The following is a 17,668-nucleotide window of genomic DNA, read 5'->3' as shown; positions in this document are numbered from 1 at the left end:
TCTGTTAGACGTTGTTCTCGATTCACTAAGTCTCTCATGGCATGAAATTTGGTGGCTGTTGGGTTTTCCCGAAGAGGTATGCAAAAACCAGCATACCCTGAGTTTCAAAGCATTTCTTTCTGCTTGGTCAAAGAGCTAAACGAACGAAAGAAACTGACTTAACACATTTAAATTAGGCATCAATCACCTTTATTAGTTGCAACCCTAAGTTAGTGCCCCTTAAAACAGCAGTATGTCCCTGTTACTGTTCATTCATCCATCAAAGCAACACCACTGTGTGCAGGATCAGTCATGTGCCTCGAAGTACCTGATGCGATTTTGTTAACAAGTAATGGAAAAGATTACAATAGCTCATAGTAAAACATTTTCCTTAGGCACCTTGATTAATTTTGCTTTTCTCACAAAGAGCTCTAGCAAAGGGCTATTTCAAAGGTTGGTTCTCTCTCCTTTCACCAGCTGTACGTGGAATTTATACAGATCCTGGAAATAAAGCCAAACACAATGAGTTGATGGAACCCTGAGAATCTTGTCTGTTCAGCACAAGACAAAGTAGATTTCTAGCATTTACAAATGGCTACATAGCAAAAACCTTGAGAACAATCTTATTAGTTAGTAAATAAACCATATCCTAGGACTCCAAATAATTTACTTGCCAACTTCTAAAATAGCATTGAAGGGGGCGCCTGGGTGACTCAGTCGGTTGAGCGTCCAACTTCGGCTCAGATCATGATCTGGTGGTTCATGAGTTCGAGCCCCAGGATGGGCTCTGTGCTGACAGCTCAGAGCCTGGAGCCTGCTTCAGATTCTGTGTCTCCTTCTCTCTCTGACCCTCTCCTGCTCATGATCTATCTCTCTCTGTCTCTCAAAAATAAGTAAAAACATTAAAAAAATTTTTTTAATCATTAAAAATTACTTTAAAATTTTTAAAAATAAATAAATAAGCATTTTTAAACTGTTACTTTCTATCATTTAAAAAATAAAATAAAGCTCCGAGTGTTGCACAGAAGCCCCACAGGACAAAATATGATGCCTTTGTAAAGCTTTTTAAGTACTGGGCAAAGGGGAGAAGGACAAGACCTTCTATCATCTCCGAACGGGAAGTTAGTGCCTTTTCAAGGGCCAAGGGAGAAGTAAGATTCTTAAACTGAGAAGGAGTTTCAGAAGGTGGACTCCCAGAGGCATGGTTGGTCCCTTAGCGTTGGCGTCCAGGGCTCTTCTCAGGACTGGAGGCCCAGAGTTACCATTACACTCTTGGTTCAGAGGCTAAAATATACTTTGTCTAGAAAGCAAACATGTTTTTTTTTTATGTTAATTATTTTTCAGAGCAAGAGAGAAACAGAGCACAAGCTGGGGAAGAGCAGAGAGAGACACACACACACAGAATCAGAAGCAGGCTCCAGGCTCTGAGCTGTCAGCACAGAGTCCAACTCGGGGCTCGAACCCACGAACCGTGAGATCATGACCTGAGCTGAAGTCGAATGCTTACCCGACTGAGCCACCCGGGTGCCCTCAAACATGTTTATTTATTTGCCTTCACTATAATTTGTCCAGTGATCACCACTCGCATTGAACGTCCACTAGTTAAAAATGAAAAATTTATAAGTGATGGGTACTCATTCGGGGAGCATATGAAATATGGTCTCATACCCCCTGTCGGTAAGCATTAGTGATTTCTGATGTCTGTTCCACCCAAGTGGTGCCTCTCATGACACTCCAGATGCTAAATGACCCAAACAGAAACCTGCTGGAGAATTGCTTTCTGGAATCTTAATGGATTTACATTACATGTAGATACTCCCTCCAAACCTTTCACTTTTTCTTATGTGCATTCAGAAGGTAGCCTTTGTCCGTCACTTCCTCTCCTCCGCATCTGTTTTATTTGCCTTTCCTACTGTCAGTCCTGGAACAGGACAGCCTGCCTACCAAAGACAAAGAAGCAGGCGGTGCTCGGCTTCCCCCCGCCGCTGGGGAAGCAAGAACAAACTGAAATTCTACGGTCACTGTTAGCGGATCTCAGCAAGGTACTCTAAACTAGGCGCTCTCTATTTTCAGTGGAAATCAGGTATGCGAATTATGAAGCATCTGAAGAAGAGAGGGGGAAAGAAAAGGTCTTTACCTGTTGTCAGCTCATACAAACGTACCTTCAGGCTGATATCTTCTGGAATTCCTAATTTTTTATGCATTATGCGTGTGAGATCCTTCTCAAACTTTTCCTGATTGGTGCCTTTCACATCAATGTAGTGGCAGTCGGCACTGGCGAAATGGCAGGAAATTACCTGTGCCAAGCGAGATGATTAATATTGGGGAAGAAAAAACATTCCACGAACACCGGCAACCAAAGAGGGAGACTTCTGAAGGAAAGTCTGATTTCTAGATTGAAAGATGTTCCATGGTATCCTGTATTAATCTCCTCAATGTTCAGTATCTTTTTCCCCCAAGTACAGTTGACGGCTAATTGCAAAATTACAAGAGGTTTTTATGTTTTATCTTTATTTATTAATTTTTAAAAACTTTTTAAAAGCTTTCTTATTTTGAGAGGGAGAGAGAGAGGGAAAATGAGCTGGGGAGGGGCAGGGAGAGGGGGAACAGATCTTAAGGGGGCTCAATGCTGACAGCAGAGAGCCCGAGGTGGGGCTCGACCTCACAAACCATGAGACAGTGCCCTGAGCTGAAGTCGGCTTAACCAACCAACCAGATGCTCCTACAAGAGGGTTTTGGCTACCTGTGATACTTGTTCTCAAAATGGGCAGGGAACACAATGACATAGGAAGGGGACTTCAACGTACTAGCATGTGATTTTTCTAAAGAGTGGATGTCTGCAAGTCCTAAAAAAGGAATGTGTTCCAAAGTTACTTGGGCACAGAAGTTACTCAGCTGAGTCTGTGATGGGTTGTTATTTCAATGGCTACAGGTCATGAAAGAAGAAAATACAAAAATACCTTGCAAAGGGAAATAATACACACCACACCTTTCAAATCAAAAGGACATGTGAAGTCCCATAGCATTCACATACGATACGCATCTTGTTTCCTTCTGAAGGTAAGATTAAGGATCCTTGTTCTCCCCGTTCTTGAAAAAGTTACAAAAAGAGCTAAACTTGAAACTCACAGGGCGCCTGGGTGGCTCAGTCGGTTAAGCGTGCAACTCTTGGTCTCGGCTCAGGTCATGATCTCAGGGTTCATGGGATCAAGCCCCATGCCAGGCTCTGCGCTGACAGCAAGGAGCCTGCTTCAGATTCTGTGTCTCCTTCTCTCTCTGCCCCTTCCCTGCCTGCACTCTGTGTGTGTCTCTCTCTCAAAAACAAACATTAAAAAATTGTTTAATAAAAAATAAATAAATAAATAAAATTAAAAAGATTTCGTTTTTTAAGTAATTTCTATTTTCTACACCCAACATGAGGCTCAAACTCACAACTCTGAAAACAACAGTTACATGCTCCGTTGACTGAGCCAGCCAGGTGCCCCTGATCTTAGTCTTCATTTAAAATTTTGGCAGGGCACCTGGGTGGCTCAGTCAGTTGAATGTCCAACGTTAGCTCAGATCATGATCTCACAGTCAGTGGGTTCAAGCCCTGCATCGGGCTCTGTGCTGACAGCTCAGAGCCTGGAGCCTGCTTCGGATTCTGGGTCTCCTTCTCTCTCTGCCCCTCCCCACTCACACTCTGCCTGCCTCTCTCTCTCTCTCTTTCTCTCTCTCTCTCTCACAAAGTAAATAAACATAAAAAAAATAAAATAAAATAAAACTTTGGCATTGTCTTCACCATGGATATTTTTGCATTAATTTTGATTTTTTAAATACTATATTAAATATCATTTAACTTGACTGTTGAAGGTTTTTTTTGTTTTGTTTTGTTTTTAGCACCTTCCCCTCATACTTAAATTCCGCTCCAGAGGAGAGTGCCTTCTTGCCTCACATCCTCATCGTGGCCCTGGTAGGAATATGAATGAATAGAAGGTGACCAATGACCTCAGGGAGATAACATGGGTTGGTGTGACAAACTGGAAGACCTCACTCAGCCCCAAAGAAGCCCCCAGTATTTAGTATTAGGCCCACGTTATCATGGGGGAAATGTGGATCCACAGTACCGTCAGATTTGCTGACTGTTCAAGAAGCAAGAAGTCTGGGAATAGGAGAGATGTCGGTCAACTTTTGATGTGAGCAATGGAACCGTTAGGTTGAAAATACTCTGGGAGCTACGGGATGAAAAATCTGGCTACCTGCTGAGTCCGGCTTCTGGGAAGCAGCTCCGAAGTCTTGTTTAGAGTCAATAACATTTTTCCCAATAACAATGCTATTACAACCTTTCCTTTTATGTGGTTCCTATGAACTATATATAGTCCAAATTTTATTATTTTAGTATGTAAGCCATTATTTTTGCCTCCAAAAGCACAGGCTGTGGGCTACTAAGTAAGCTCTTTCCCTGAAGCGATTCTATGAATGTTTGTAATTCTCAGGGGGATTGGAGTCCTAAAGTCATTTGGCGTCTTACTGATATGAGCAAAAAGGCATGAGGTAGCAAATAGGTTTCATGGTAAATAAAGCAGACTAAAGGCCAGTTTAGTTAAAGGTCACAAATCTCAAAAATTTTAACCTATCTTGACATTTTTGTTTCTAATCTATTCATCTTTGGAAAGTACAGGGATGTTACTACATACCTTCCGGTACCCTTTAGTTTTGTTCAAACCAGATCCATGTATGAGCAAAGGATGAAAGAAAACAGTGTCTCCCTTCTCCATCTCAAGGTGAACTCGGGGACTGTTTTCATCATAGTCTTGGATCCCATAGTACATTATGTTAACTCCCCCCTAGAATGCAGAAGAAAACCCAAGTCAGTATTTGTAGAACCCAATAATTAAAAACTCTATCAATGACTCCTCAGGAAAAACAAAGGTTTCCTAACTTCTTCCAAAAGAAAGAGGTAAATAGATTATTAAAAGAAATGGTAAATATACAAGAGCTTCTCAGATGTCTGGTTTTAAAAGTCACATTTTGACATTTTTTTAAATGTTTTTATTTATTTTTGAGAGAGAGAGAGAGAGAGAGAGAGAGAGAGAGAGCGTGAGCAGGAGAGGGTCAGAGAGAGAGGGAGACAGAATCTGAAGCAGCCTCCAGGCTCTGAGCTAGCTGTCCGCACAGAGCCCAACTTCGGGGCTCGAATCCACGAACCACAAGATCATGACCTGAGCTGAAGCCAGATGCTCAACCGACTGAGCCACCCAGGTGTCCCTAAAAGTCACATTTTGAAATTAAAATCATAGATTTGGGGGGCCAAATAAAGAATCTGAAATTTCCACTTACCCTTCATTACTAAATTATAAATGAAGATCTAGATCAACTTCGCATTTTGTGGCATTAACACAGGAGATTACTATTCCAGCCTGAATCTGTAATCACTTTCCCAACATGGAAAGTTCCTAACTTGGAACTTTGCGTAAATCATTCTTCTACAACTCAGGAGTACCTCTGAGAAACTAAGTGTTCTCCCAAACCAGGGGAGAGAAAATGTTCAATTTGTCCCAACTCACAAAGCACTCAGGTCATATCCAGAGGAAAGAAAGAAAGAATTGTATATTAGAACACTGGGTTTTTAAAAATAACTATTTCCAAAGTTGGTTATTGCTTGGATTAATGGTTATGGGGGAGGACAGCATCCCATCCCCCTTCCTGAGACTATCCCACATTCTTTGGGGAAAGGACAGCTCTCCTGCTGGGCTGTGTTGGGACCTCTCTCCTGGCCAGCGTGGATGTGTGAGCTAAGCTAAGTCACTTTGAATCTGAGCAGAGAACTGAAGGGACCAGAGACAGTCAGGATTCAACTGCCTACACCAAGTGCCCCACCCTCACTGTTCCCCTGAGACTCTTAGTGAGTCTCAAGAAAGACTCTCACTTTCACCAGAGCCAACCAGCCTTTCCACGGACTCACCAGTGCCTTCGACCCTCCCAAACAGTTCCTCTGGCGTAGGCCAGCCGCAGCCCACTTCTGTTGCCTGCACCAAACTTTCCCTAAACCTCAACTCAATTGATAAATCTCACAATTTCAGATTTGTTTGTTTGTTTGTTTTTATTTTTTTGAGAGACAGAGAGAGACAGCATGAGCAGGGGAGGGTCAGAGACAGAAGGAGATACAGAATCTGAATCAGGCTCCAGGCTCTGAGCTAGCTGTCAGCACAGAGCCCGACGCGGGGCTCGAACCCATGAACCGTGAGATCATGACCTGAGCCAAAGCCGGCCGCTTAACCAACTAAGCCACCCAGGCACCCCACAATTTCAGATTTTATATCAGGATCCAGACTCAAATGTTTTCTTTCTTTCTTTTTTAATCTTTTTAATGCTTTTTATTTATTTGAGAGAGAGAGAGAGAGAGAGGATGAGCAGGGGAGGGGCAGAGAGAGAGGGAGACACAGAATCTGAAGCAGGCTCCAGCTCTGAGCTGTCGCACAGAACCTGATGCGGGGCTCGAACTCACAAATCACAAGATCGTGACCTGAGCCGAAGTTGGACGCTTAACCGACTGAGCCACCCAGGCGCCCCCAGACTCAAATGTTCTCACTTGGCACTAAGACTCAGTGCAAGAATTCTAATTGAGACAGAAATCCTCACAGCCGTATTCTTGACTTCCTACAGAACCACATTCATTCTTGCTGCCTTCTCTCTCTTCTCATCCTGACCATCACTATGAGAGTTCAAGGCCTTAGTGTCTGATACCTACAACACTAGTAGTCTTTTCTCTGGTTCCTCTGCCTTTGGACTCCTCACCTCCAGTATATCTTGCTCTAGACCTCAAAATTAGGATTTTTTTAAAACCAGGCTTCATGTCTAGCACGGAGCCCAACATGGGGCTTTAACTCATGACCTCAAGATCAAGACCCTAGCTGAGATCGAGAGTCAGATGTTTAAGCCATCCAGGGGGGGTGCCTGGGTGGCTCAGTCGGTTAAGCCTCTGACTTCGGCTCAGATCAGATCTCACGTTCGTGGGTTCAAGCCCCGCGTCAGGCTCTGTGCTGACAGCCAGCTCAGAGCCTGGAGCCTGGGCCTGCTTCCGGTTCTGTGTCTCCTTCTCTCTCTGCCCCTCCCCCTCTCATGCTCTGTCTCTCTCTGTATCAAATATAGATAAAAACATTAAAATAATAAAAAAAGAGATTTTTGATTACTAATTTGACTTATACTCTATTCAGTTTCTTAATTTCTCTTTCGGCTGCTTCATCAAAAAAAAATTTAAGCCATCCAGGGGCCTGATGATTATGATTCTTGAATTTGATTTCACCATTTGACTTGATTTCACCATTCATGGGTTCAAAAACATTTAACAGTCCTCAACCAACAATAGCTGAGTCAATTAAACCATGGAACGGCCATGCAATGGAATACTAGTCAGCCTTCCCCAGAGCCTTCACTGGTCTCTCTAGCGGGAAAGAGATAATCCCTCCTTCTTTATCCTAAGAGCCATCAATCAGCGTGTGAGACTTACATGGCACTAGACACAAGCATCTGGTGTTGCAAAGTGTTTATATGTGTCACCTCTGCAATTAGGCTTCATAATCTCAGATCCTATACAGCACCTACCAGAGTTCTCCACGCTGGTCAGATTTCCAACCCTTGTTGAAAGAAAAATGATTATTCCTCTGACACCCTCCAGTTTTCCCTGATCCTAACTCCAAATCTTTGGACAACGTTTTGCTAAGAAAGGACATGCCATCTCATTGTTAAAGCTCTTTATGTATACCGGCGTGAAATCAAAACAATAAATTTTCCAATCAGATGTATTCTTTAGGCAGACATACCTCCCACTGGGGATAATCGTGTGGCTTCAGGTTGCCTTTGTGTGTGCCTGGGAGCACAGACAGGCAGCCATTGTCCCGGGTCACCTTCTCCATGGCCGTCCATGCAGCAACAATCTTATTACCAGGTCTGAAGGGGAAATAGTGTAGATCTTGGTGCAAAGGGTGACGGGTTGTCTTTTTGCCTGAAACAGAACCTGCTGTTAAAAGATTCTTGCATCTCAGAATTCTTCTTTGCCTGAACAATGACCTATCCCTGCGAAAACCAAACAAGTGAAACAACACGGTAGAAAATCAGCCTCAAGAAATAAGCCCCAAAGTGAAATATCAAATCAACAGGGTGACTCCAGATCCTGTACTTTTTTCTGGGCTTCTAGTAACTGAGTGCGTACTTACGCCATTTTCTAGCAATCCCTACATATGTCACAATCTCTACTGTGCTTTGTTCCTTTGTAACTTTGGTTTGGCCACAGAGCCTAACCAAACAAAAAAAAAGTTTGATTAATTGAACACAGTGACCAAATCTGAAGTTTCCTGTTAGCCTTCAAAGTGGCTAATGTAAAAAATATCAATCAACTAAATAAAAGGCCTCCGAGAAGCTCCTCACTGAACGAGAATCAGTTGGTGTATAGTCGCTGTGTGGAACCAGAGCGCACGGAACCACATTAACATTTTTTCCTGTTTCGCAATTTGAACCTGGTGTTCTCCCCCGACCCCTGACCTTTCTAAGCAAGACTTCAGGGTGGGACAGCTTCGGTGACGTTAAGCTATGGGCCTGTCACATAAACCTCTTCTGGCCTCTTTGTCTTCAGAAAGTAGAAAAGGATAATGAATCTTGAAGGGCCAGCTGACTACCGCTGGTGAAGCAGAATTTCTCAGCACGGCCAAAGAACATCTGCACTGGACTCTGGGGATGGCGGCAAAAATGCAGATTCCTGGGTTCTTGCTTCCAAATCAGGTTCTCTGGGAGTGAGATCTCAGAAGCTACATTTTAGGGATGCCTGGGTGGCTCAGGCAGTTGAATGTCCGACTCTGGCTCAGGTCATGAATTCACAGTTTGTGGGTTCGAGCCCCGCATCGGGCTCTGTGCTGACAGCTCAGAGCCTGGAGCCTGCTTCAGATTGTGTCTCCCTCTCTCTCTGCCCTCCCCTGCTCATGATCTGTCTCTCTCTGTCTCTCAAAAATAAATAAATGTTAAAAAATTAAAAAAAAAAAAAGAAGCTACATTTTAGGGATGCCTGGGTGGCTCAGGCGGTTGAGCATCTGACTCTTGCTCTTGGCTCAGATCCGGATCCCAGGGTCATAGGATCCCAGGGTCAAACAGGCACAGAATCTGCTTGAGATTCTCTTTCTCTCCCACTCTGCCCCTCTCCCTCACTTGCTCTCTCTCTTTCTAAAATTAAAAAAAATTTTTTTTTTGTTTATTCATTTTTGAGAGAAAGAGAGAGAAGGAGGGGGAGGGGCAGAGAGAGAAGGAGACAGAAGATCCAAAGCAGGCGATGTGCTGACAGCAGAGAGCCTGTTGTGGGGCTCAAACTGACGAACCATGAGATCACGACCTAGGCCAAGATCAGACGCATAACCGACGCCCCCCCCCCACGTAAGCTATCTTAAGGCTTAAAGGAAAGTATATATATATTCATTTATCAAGGGTTAGCAGTTATATGCACAGTTACAGTCAGGATGCTTGAAACTTCTTTCATTCTTCTCAACACGTAAGAGCCTTTTACCAGAATCTGGAGGTTTGTTTATCAGCATTGTATGCACGGCCATAATATTGGGTCCAGTGAAGCACTCCACATACTTCAAAATCTAAGAGAAAAGGGGGAGCAAAGTTTCATGAGAAATCAAATGCACAGGTGAGCGGCACAAAGTCCAATGATCCAGAGAACAACCGAGATGCCAATAGTTCAAAAAAAACCAACTGGGATTTCACAACACTGTGCAAACAAAACATGCAAAGGTCAACAACCGGAAATCTGCAGCCCTCTGGATTAAACCGGCTTTTCTGAGCCAGTCGGAAACTTAACCATTTTTTCTTCAAGAAAGATAGGAGTTTTGGGGCACTTGGGTGGCTCAGTCGGTTAAGCATCTGACTTCGGCTCAGGTCATGATCTCACAGTCTGTGGGTTCGAGCCCCACATCAGGCTCTGTGGTATCAGCTCAGAGCGTGGAGCCTGCTCAGATTCTGTGTCTCCCTCTCTCTCTGCCCCTCCCCCACTCGCTCTCCGCTATGTCTCTCAAAATGAAATAAAGACATTAAAAAAACATTAATAAGGAAAGAAAAAAGAAAGATAGGAGTTTCTCTGAAATGTCAGCTGGGAAGAAGGACAGAAGTCCTTGTCTTTCATCTAAAGTGTCTGAAGTCGCCCGGTGACAATGCACCTTCCTCTTCTCCTCACGGAGACTATTCACAGGAAGGGACCATGAGGGGCGCCTGGCTGGCTCAGGTGGGGTATGCAACTTTGATCTTGGGGTCATGAGTTCAAGCCCTACGTTGGGCTGAGAGACTACTTAAAAAAAAAGAAGGGACCACGAGAGGTCCCAACACCTGTGCAGCAGCAAGCAGGCACAGCCCAGAGGAAGGCAGGCAAGGACAGGAACTGGGGGACACGTCGCGATCAGAGCACCTCCTATTCTCCAGCTCCTTACTAAGGGCGAGGAACCAGAGTGACAGGAGATGGGGGCACAGCGGGGAACCAGATGAGCAGGTCCCTGCCCTCCTCCTTGTCTATTCTGGTGGGAGGAGGTGAACAAATAATGACACGGGCATGTGTGCCTGCGATGCAGGTCACGAGACACATGACACAGCCGGCTCCCACAGCTGGGTCACCACTTCCCGCATCTAACCCACGGGGGGAGGGGCAAACACACAAGGAGCCCTGTGTGCCTCCGACCTGCCGGGGACTTCAGCATCCCCCTCTTAGACCTCACAAAAATCCCGAAAAATAATGCCCCCAAGAAGGAATCATCCTTTAAAGTGAACGCCCCACATGCATATGCCTGGGGCTAAGAAACTGGCCAAGGTGGCAGCGCCAGTAAAATGAGAAAGATGGTCCTCAACCTCCAGTTCGCCGGACATAAAAAACAAAGCATTCTCTGGTGCTTTCTCACTATTTGATCTCCTGTATAAGGGGTACTGGCGGTCTGAGCATGGGACGCTCAACTGCTAGGAGTCAGCATCATATTTGCTTTTTTTATAAAGCGTGTCACTCTTTGGTATCCCCTTAAAATTTTTTTTAATATTTATTTTTGAAGGAGAGAAAAGCAAAGGATGAGTGGGGAAGGGGCAGAGAAAGAGGGAGACACAGGATCCAAAGCAGGCTCCAGGCTCTGAGCTGTCGGCACAGAACCTGATGCGGGGCTCAAACTCGTGAGCTGTGAAATCAGGACCTGAGCTGAAATCAAGAGTCAGATGCTTAACCAACCAAGCCACCCAGGCGCCCCAAAGATTTTTTTTTAAGTAACCTCCACACCCAACCTGGGATTTTGAACCACAACCCCTGTGATCAAGAGGTGCATGCTTTACCAACTGAGTTAGCCAGGACCCCCCATGAGGCAAATTTTCTAACAGCCTTTGGGGTTATCATTTCTTTTTTTTTTTTAATTCTTTTTTTAATGTTTTATTTATTTTGGATACAGAGAGAGACAAAGCATGAGAGGGGGAGGGGCAGAGAGAAAAGGAGACACAGAACTGGAAGCAGGCTCCAGGCTCTGAGCTAGCTGTCAGCACAGAGCCTGATGCGGGGCTCGAACTCACGAACATGAGATCTGACCTGAGCCGAAGCCGGAGGCTTAACCGACTGAGCCACCCAGGTGCCCCTGGGGTTATCATTTCTAACAAGTATTATATGCAAATTGTCCTTTAGAACCATTCTAAATAAATGATTCATAAACGATGGTGCCTTTATGCAATGAGATGCGAGGCGGTAGTTTATTTGTTATTTTTTTATTTATATTTATATTAAAAAATTTTTTTTAATGTTTTTATTTATTCTTGAGAGAGAGAGAGAAAGAGACAGCGTGAGCAGCAGAGGGTCAGAGAGAAAGGTAGACACAGAATTTGAAGACAGGCTCCAAGCTCTGAGCTGTCAACACAGAGCCCGATGCAGGGCTCGAACCGAGGAACCGTGAGATCATGACCTGAGCCGAAGTCGGGCGCCCAACTGACTAAGCCACTCAGGTGCCCCTAAGCAGTAGTTTAAAAAGATGATATAGGGGCGCCTGGGTGGCTCAATCAGTTGAGCGTCTGACTTTGGCTCAGGTTATGATCTCACGGTCCGTGGGTTCGAGCTCACTCTCTGTCTCTCTCAAAAATAAAATGAAGACATAAAAAAATTTTTTAAGTATGATATAGAATGCGGAACCTGCCTGGTTTGGCCAGTATACCTCTTGGGGTGGCGAGCTTTAGCCCCACGTTGGGGGTAGAGATTACTTAAATAAATACAACCTTAAAAATAAATAAACAAAGAAAGAAATAAAAGCATGGTCTAGATTTATAGATGAGTGATGTGGAAACATGACTACGACCTCCTACAAGTAGAAAGGCACGGTGACAACCAGAACATTCTCACGTTACAGAAAGGAGGGGTGTGCAAATGCACTGGCATATCCATGACAGAGTTCCCGCTGAATACACCAAAAAGCAGTGAACGGGGTTGGGGAGTGCAAGCCTTTATTTTTCATTTTATGCCTTGTGTACTATGTGCTATCTTCATCAATGTTAATTAAAGAGGAATAATTGTTTGTTTGTTTATTTATTTTTGAGAGCATGCAAGTGGGAGAGGGGCAGAGAGACGGGGACAGAAGATCCGAAGTGGGCGGCTCTGTGCTGACAGCAGCGAGCCCAACGCTGGGCTTGAACTCACAAACCATGAGATCATGACCTGAGCCAAAGTCAGACACTGAACTGACTGAGCCACCCAGGTGCCCCGAGTAATAATTAAAAAAAAAAAAAAAATTTAAATCTAAACATAAACGTAAACCAGATTCACCAAACAAAACGAACAAAATAAACGGAGGTACAGTGAATAGCCTCCTGTTGATACGCCCAAGTCGAGCGTGAGAGAGGGGGTCGCTCGAACACAGGTCCCGCCCTTCTCAACCAACGATAATTCCCAGACTCCAGAGCAGGGTTTCTCCATCCGGGCACTGCTGACATTTGGGGCTGGGTAAATCATGATCTTGGCGGGGAGGAGGCTAGTTTATAGGATCCCCGCCTCTCCCCATCAGAAGCCAGGGGCACACCCCCCACTCTGGCTGCAGGTCCTACGAGTGTCCGCCTCCGGTGGAGAAGCACCCCTCGGCAGCCGCAAAGGAAGGGGTCAGAGAAAGTAAAAGCGGCCATTCCAGGGGCGCTTGGGTGGCTGAGTGGGTTAAACGTCCAACTTCCGCTCAGGTCATGATCTCAGGGCTCGTGGGTTCGAGCCCTGCGCCAGGCTCTGTGCTGACAGCTCAGAGCCTGCTTCCGATTCTGTCTCCTTCTTGCTCGCTCTCTCTCTCTCTCTCAAAAGAAATAAATAAATAATGAAAATATAAATATAAAAAAATTCAAAAGCAGCAATTCCAGAGGCAAGCATGCAGGTGGGTTATTAACTGAAAGAAGAAGAAAATGCAGGAAGGTCTTGTACCTCAGGGAGCGTGCAGTATCTGAAAAGCTCTTCATCCCCATGGAAATTCTGGATTTTTGTGACCGACTCTTCACTTGGAATAAACTTTGATTTTTCAAGGGCTACATCTCTCATTATTGTCATCCACTGGGGTTTCACGTTTTCTTTGCAGATCCTTTCAAACTGGTTCCTAGAAAATTAATTCGGCAGAAGACATCACCACTGCAGGCTCTGAGCACCTGCCTCGCCCATTCTGTGAGAAGCTTCTGGAAGACCGAGGGCGTGGCTTCTGTGTGCCAGGTTGGCCTCCAGCCCAGGGTGAATAGCTCTGAGGACAGCCGGGAGAAAATGGCCGATTCAGAAGCCTTGGCCTCCTCACTGTGAGGCCAGAATCCAGTGCGATTACTCAAATATTCCTTAGCCTAACAGAACAGTGGGGGGAAATCTGTGATTTTGTGGCATCTGGGTAATGACAGCAAACACTTCTCTCACACTTCCCATGGGCCGGCCCCTTTTGTAGTACTCAGTGTATTTTACCTTATCAGTCCTCACAACACTAGGGCAGAAATGCTATTATTATACCCATTTTACAGATGTGAAAACAGAGGCATGGAAAGTAAGTTGGCCCAGGACACACGACATTAAGGAGAGGGCTAAGATTAAAACCAGCCAGTCTGACTCCAGAGTTCATGCTCCTAACCACTTCCTAGTGAACCCATCACTGAAAAATATCTGAACGTGCACACGCTAATCTTGTACACATATAACATCTTTCTGTACAAGAACAAAGATTACTATACCTAAAGCGTGTAATATCAGCATCAGAGACCAAATTTTTAATGACGAGAAACCCATTTTCTTCATAAAATTTTCTCTGTTCTAGGCTTAGAACATCATTATCCAGAGTATACCTAAAGGAGAAAAAAAAATCTTGAATAAGTCCAACTTAAAATCCCAACCCAACAATATGTGTCAAGAACTTGAGAGATGTTCATACTTTTCCAACTGGCATTTCTATTTTTTATTTACTCTAAGAAAATAATCTAAACATTTTTTTAAAAAAACACATCTTTGGGGGGGGGGGTTAAGTTTATTTATTTATTTTTTTAGTAATCTCTATTCCTAATGTGGGGCTCAAACTCATGACCCTGAGATCAAGAGTCATATGCTTTTCCAACTGAGCCAGCCAGGTGCCCCTAATCTGAGTATTTTTTAAAAAGGTTTAAATCCAAAGCATGAACTACTGTCAACAAAAAATAGAAGGATAATTAATTAATTATATCCACTGGTTGGGGCCCAGTAGGCCAAAAAACCTCCCGCATAGCACACATGTGGCTTCTGTTCATCCTGTCTATGATTTTGTTGCTTTGCAAAGAGACATATACTTTTAGGCTTTGAATCAACTTGGGTCAATCAGTAACTCCAGCCTTCCCTTACTTTGTCGGCCGAAGATTTGCTTGTTAATGGATGAGCATCTTACCCTTGAATAACTGATGAAGGGCCTTAAGAAATGTAAATCTCCTCATAGAATTCTTCAGGCTCATCTTCCTCTTGGAGCCAGACTATTATTAGGGAATCCCTCCCTTGTAATGACTTGATTGTTCCTTTTATTTACTACTGTCCTGATAAAAATGACCTTTTTGGAGCGTGTCTTTACTTCAAAAATCTTGAACTATGTAACCATTAAAGAAATGATGTAATCACCCATGGTATATAAGACCCTGGCTATCTAAGTAAAACGTGGCTTTACCACCATCCATGTTGTCTGTCTTGTCTGTCTTCTTTCCTAGAGATATTGTGCTGACACCAACCCCCTACTCGGGACCTATCGACTGGGGTGCGTGGGCTGGTCCCCCGCATCCACTCAATGAGACAAGCATTAAAAATGAAGGGGGCGCACCCGGGTGGCTCAATCAGTAGAACATCCAACTTCAGCTCAGGTCATGGTTCATGAGTTCGAGCCCCATGTCAGGCTCTGAGCCTGTGTCAGATTCTGTCTCTTTCTCTCTCACTCTGCCCCTCTCCTGCTCACACACTGTCTCTCTCTCTCTCTCTCTCTCTCAAATATAAATAAACATTAAAAAAAATCTTTTAATGAAGTGCATATAATAGGAATGCTTATTATAATAAAATATGGTAGACTTGTGTAAAACCAAATTTTTTACTACTTATAAAATAATGTAAAGAAATACAAAAAAGTGATTGCCTCTATGTAATGGAATTGTGGATGATTTTTTAAAATACCTTTTGTTTCTCTGACTTATAAAAATTTTTTTTAATGTTTTTCATTTATTTTTGAGAGACAGAGAGAGACAGCGTGAGCAGGGAAGGGTCACAGAGAGAGGGAGACACAGAATCGGAAGCAGGCTCCAGGCTCTGAGCTGTCAGCACAGAGCCCAACGCGGGGCTCGAACCCACGGACCGTGAGATCTCGACCTGAGCCGAAGCCGGACGCTTAACCAATGGAGCCACCCAGGCGCCCCTCTGACTTTAAAATTTATTCTGTAATGAATGTGTATGGTTTTTCAGGTGGGAAACGAATTCAACAGATTTTATATTTTAGATTGTCTAGCTCATACATTCTCAGAGGAAATCAAAGTGACAAAATCCAAATAAGTGTACTGCATATGTACAAATCCAAATCACCCCGTCCAATCTTCTAGATCGGAATTGTAGCTCTATGAGAATCTTCTATGGAGATCAGTGTCTTCCCCTACAAAGGTAATTTAAGATAAACCAAAGAGGGGCACCTGGGTGGCTCAGTCGGTTAAGTGTCCAGCTTCAGCTCAGGTCATGATCTCGTGGTTTGTGGGTTCGAGCCCCATGTAGGGCTCTGTGCTGACTGCTAGTTCAAAGCCTGGAGCCTGCTTCAGATTCTGTGTCTCCCTTTCTCTCTGACCCTCCCCTGCTTGTGCTGTCTCTCAAAAATAAAAATAAAAGATAAACCAAATATACTAGCTAATACAGCAATATGACCAGACTACAGGCTACCTTAAATGAGGTATACCAGGCCTGAATTTGAAGGGGGGAAAAATCAGATTACACACTTCTGATATTTTTTTTTCTCTTTTCCAAATCTCAAAGTACATATAAAAATTAAAGTCAAGGTCTTCACAATTTTCCACAGTTCTAATGAGATCAGGTCCTGGCCACAGAGGATTTGTATAATGAATTTTCACCAGGCAATATGATATGTTGTATTTTATATCTTGGATACCACTAGAAAAAGCTTTATATACATTTTATGGTTGCAAATGAAAATTAGCTCTACTTACTGGAATTGTGGAGGATGGGAAGTGGTAGGAGAAACAGCTCCTGAGGTGGGGTGAGCTATCTAGGATGTGAATTAAGGCAAATAAAATTAAATTTTTTACCATTTATTTATTTTTGAGAGAGAGAGAACAGGGAAGGAGCAGAGAGAGAGAAAGAGAAAAAGAATCCCAAGCAGGCTCTGCACTGCCAGCTCAGAGCCTAATGCAGGGCTCGAACTCACAAACCATGAGATCATGACCTGAGCTAAAATCAAGAGTCCAGCACTTAATCGACTGAGCCACCCAGGCGCCCCCATGTCTATTTAAATGGAAGAGAATAAAATGAAACCTGCACTAGCCGTGTTTCAAGTGTGTCTAGCTGCTACTAACTGTACTGGACAGGGCTGAGATAGATGAACATCTATCCACTGTTACAGAAAGTTGTATTGGATAGTGCTGTTCGAGGAATTACAGATGAGGAAAAAAAAAACAAGTTCTAACCCCAACACCATCAGAGCAAGAACCAGCAGGATCAGACTATCAGATTACAAAAGTAGTAACAGACGGTGCCGGGAAACCTGAATTCTGGTTCCAGTTATCCCTGGTCCCAGGATGTTGGCGGCTGTCACCCTCCCGCATGTATCGGAAACAACAGGTGAGAAAAGATGGCTGGGATTTGGAGCCCATGAGCCGTAGAGGCGCCTGAGAATCTGCACAACTAACAAGTTTCCGGTGACGCTCGTGTTGGTGCGCCCAGGGAGCACACTTTGACAACCACCGCTCCAGTTAAATGACCCTGGTCAACGGTTTTAATCTCTCCTAGCCTGGCGCTTTGTTTTCTCATCTGTAAAATGAGATAATCACATTTATCGGTGTACCGACGGGATTTTACGTTTATGGACCATCGGCTGCGTGGCACTCGGCGGGGAGAGCACTGGTGAAGGTAAACGAAACAACTGGTATGGTCGTGTTTATGAACAGTTTCAGGATCCTGCCCACAGCGGAAAAGCCTAATCATGTACCTCGAAAA

The 17,668-nt window shown here is 44.1% G+C and overlaps 1 protein-coding gene across 1 annotated transcript in view; it reads right to left on the bottom strand.

Annotated features, from left to right (window-relative positions):
- Positions 1 to 172: 172 nt before the first annotated feature.
- Positions 173 to 17,668, bottom strand: part of PHYH (phytanoyl-CoA 2-hydroxylase) — an 18,183-nt gene continuing 687 nt past the window's right edge. Inside the window, exons 2-9 of the mRNA XM_029955350.1 lie at positions 16,663 to 16,721; positions 14,188 to 14,298; positions 13,409 to 13,577; positions 9,509 to 9,590; positions 7,782 to 7,963; positions 4,656 to 4,805; positions 2,142 to 2,276; positions 173 to 480 (exon numbers count right to left, since the gene is read on the bottom strand). Of these exons, the coding sequence (XP_029811210.1) occupies positions 427 to 480; positions 2,142 to 2,276; positions 4,656 to 4,805; positions 7,782 to 7,963; positions 9,509 to 9,590; positions 13,409 to 13,577; positions 14,188 to 14,298; positions 16,663 to 16,721 (942 nt within the window). The 3' untranslated portion in view covers positions 173 to 426. The remainder of the gene's footprint in view (positions 481 to 2,141; positions 2,277 to 4,655; positions 4,806 to 7,781; positions 7,964 to 9,508; positions 9,591 to 13,408; positions 13,578 to 14,187; positions 14,299 to 16,662; positions 16,722 to 17,668) is intronic.

The sequence above is a fragment of the Suricata suricatta genome, chromosome 10 (genome assembly GCF_006229205.1).
Source record: "Suricata suricatta isolate VVHF042 chromosome 10, meerkat_22Aug2017_6uvM2_HiC, whole genome shotgun sequence".
Classification (NCBI taxonomy): Eukaryota; Metazoa; Chordata; class Mammalia; order Carnivora; family Herpestidae; genus Suricata; species Suricata suricatta.
This window is presented reverse-complemented; position numbering and strand designations above follow the sequence as displayed.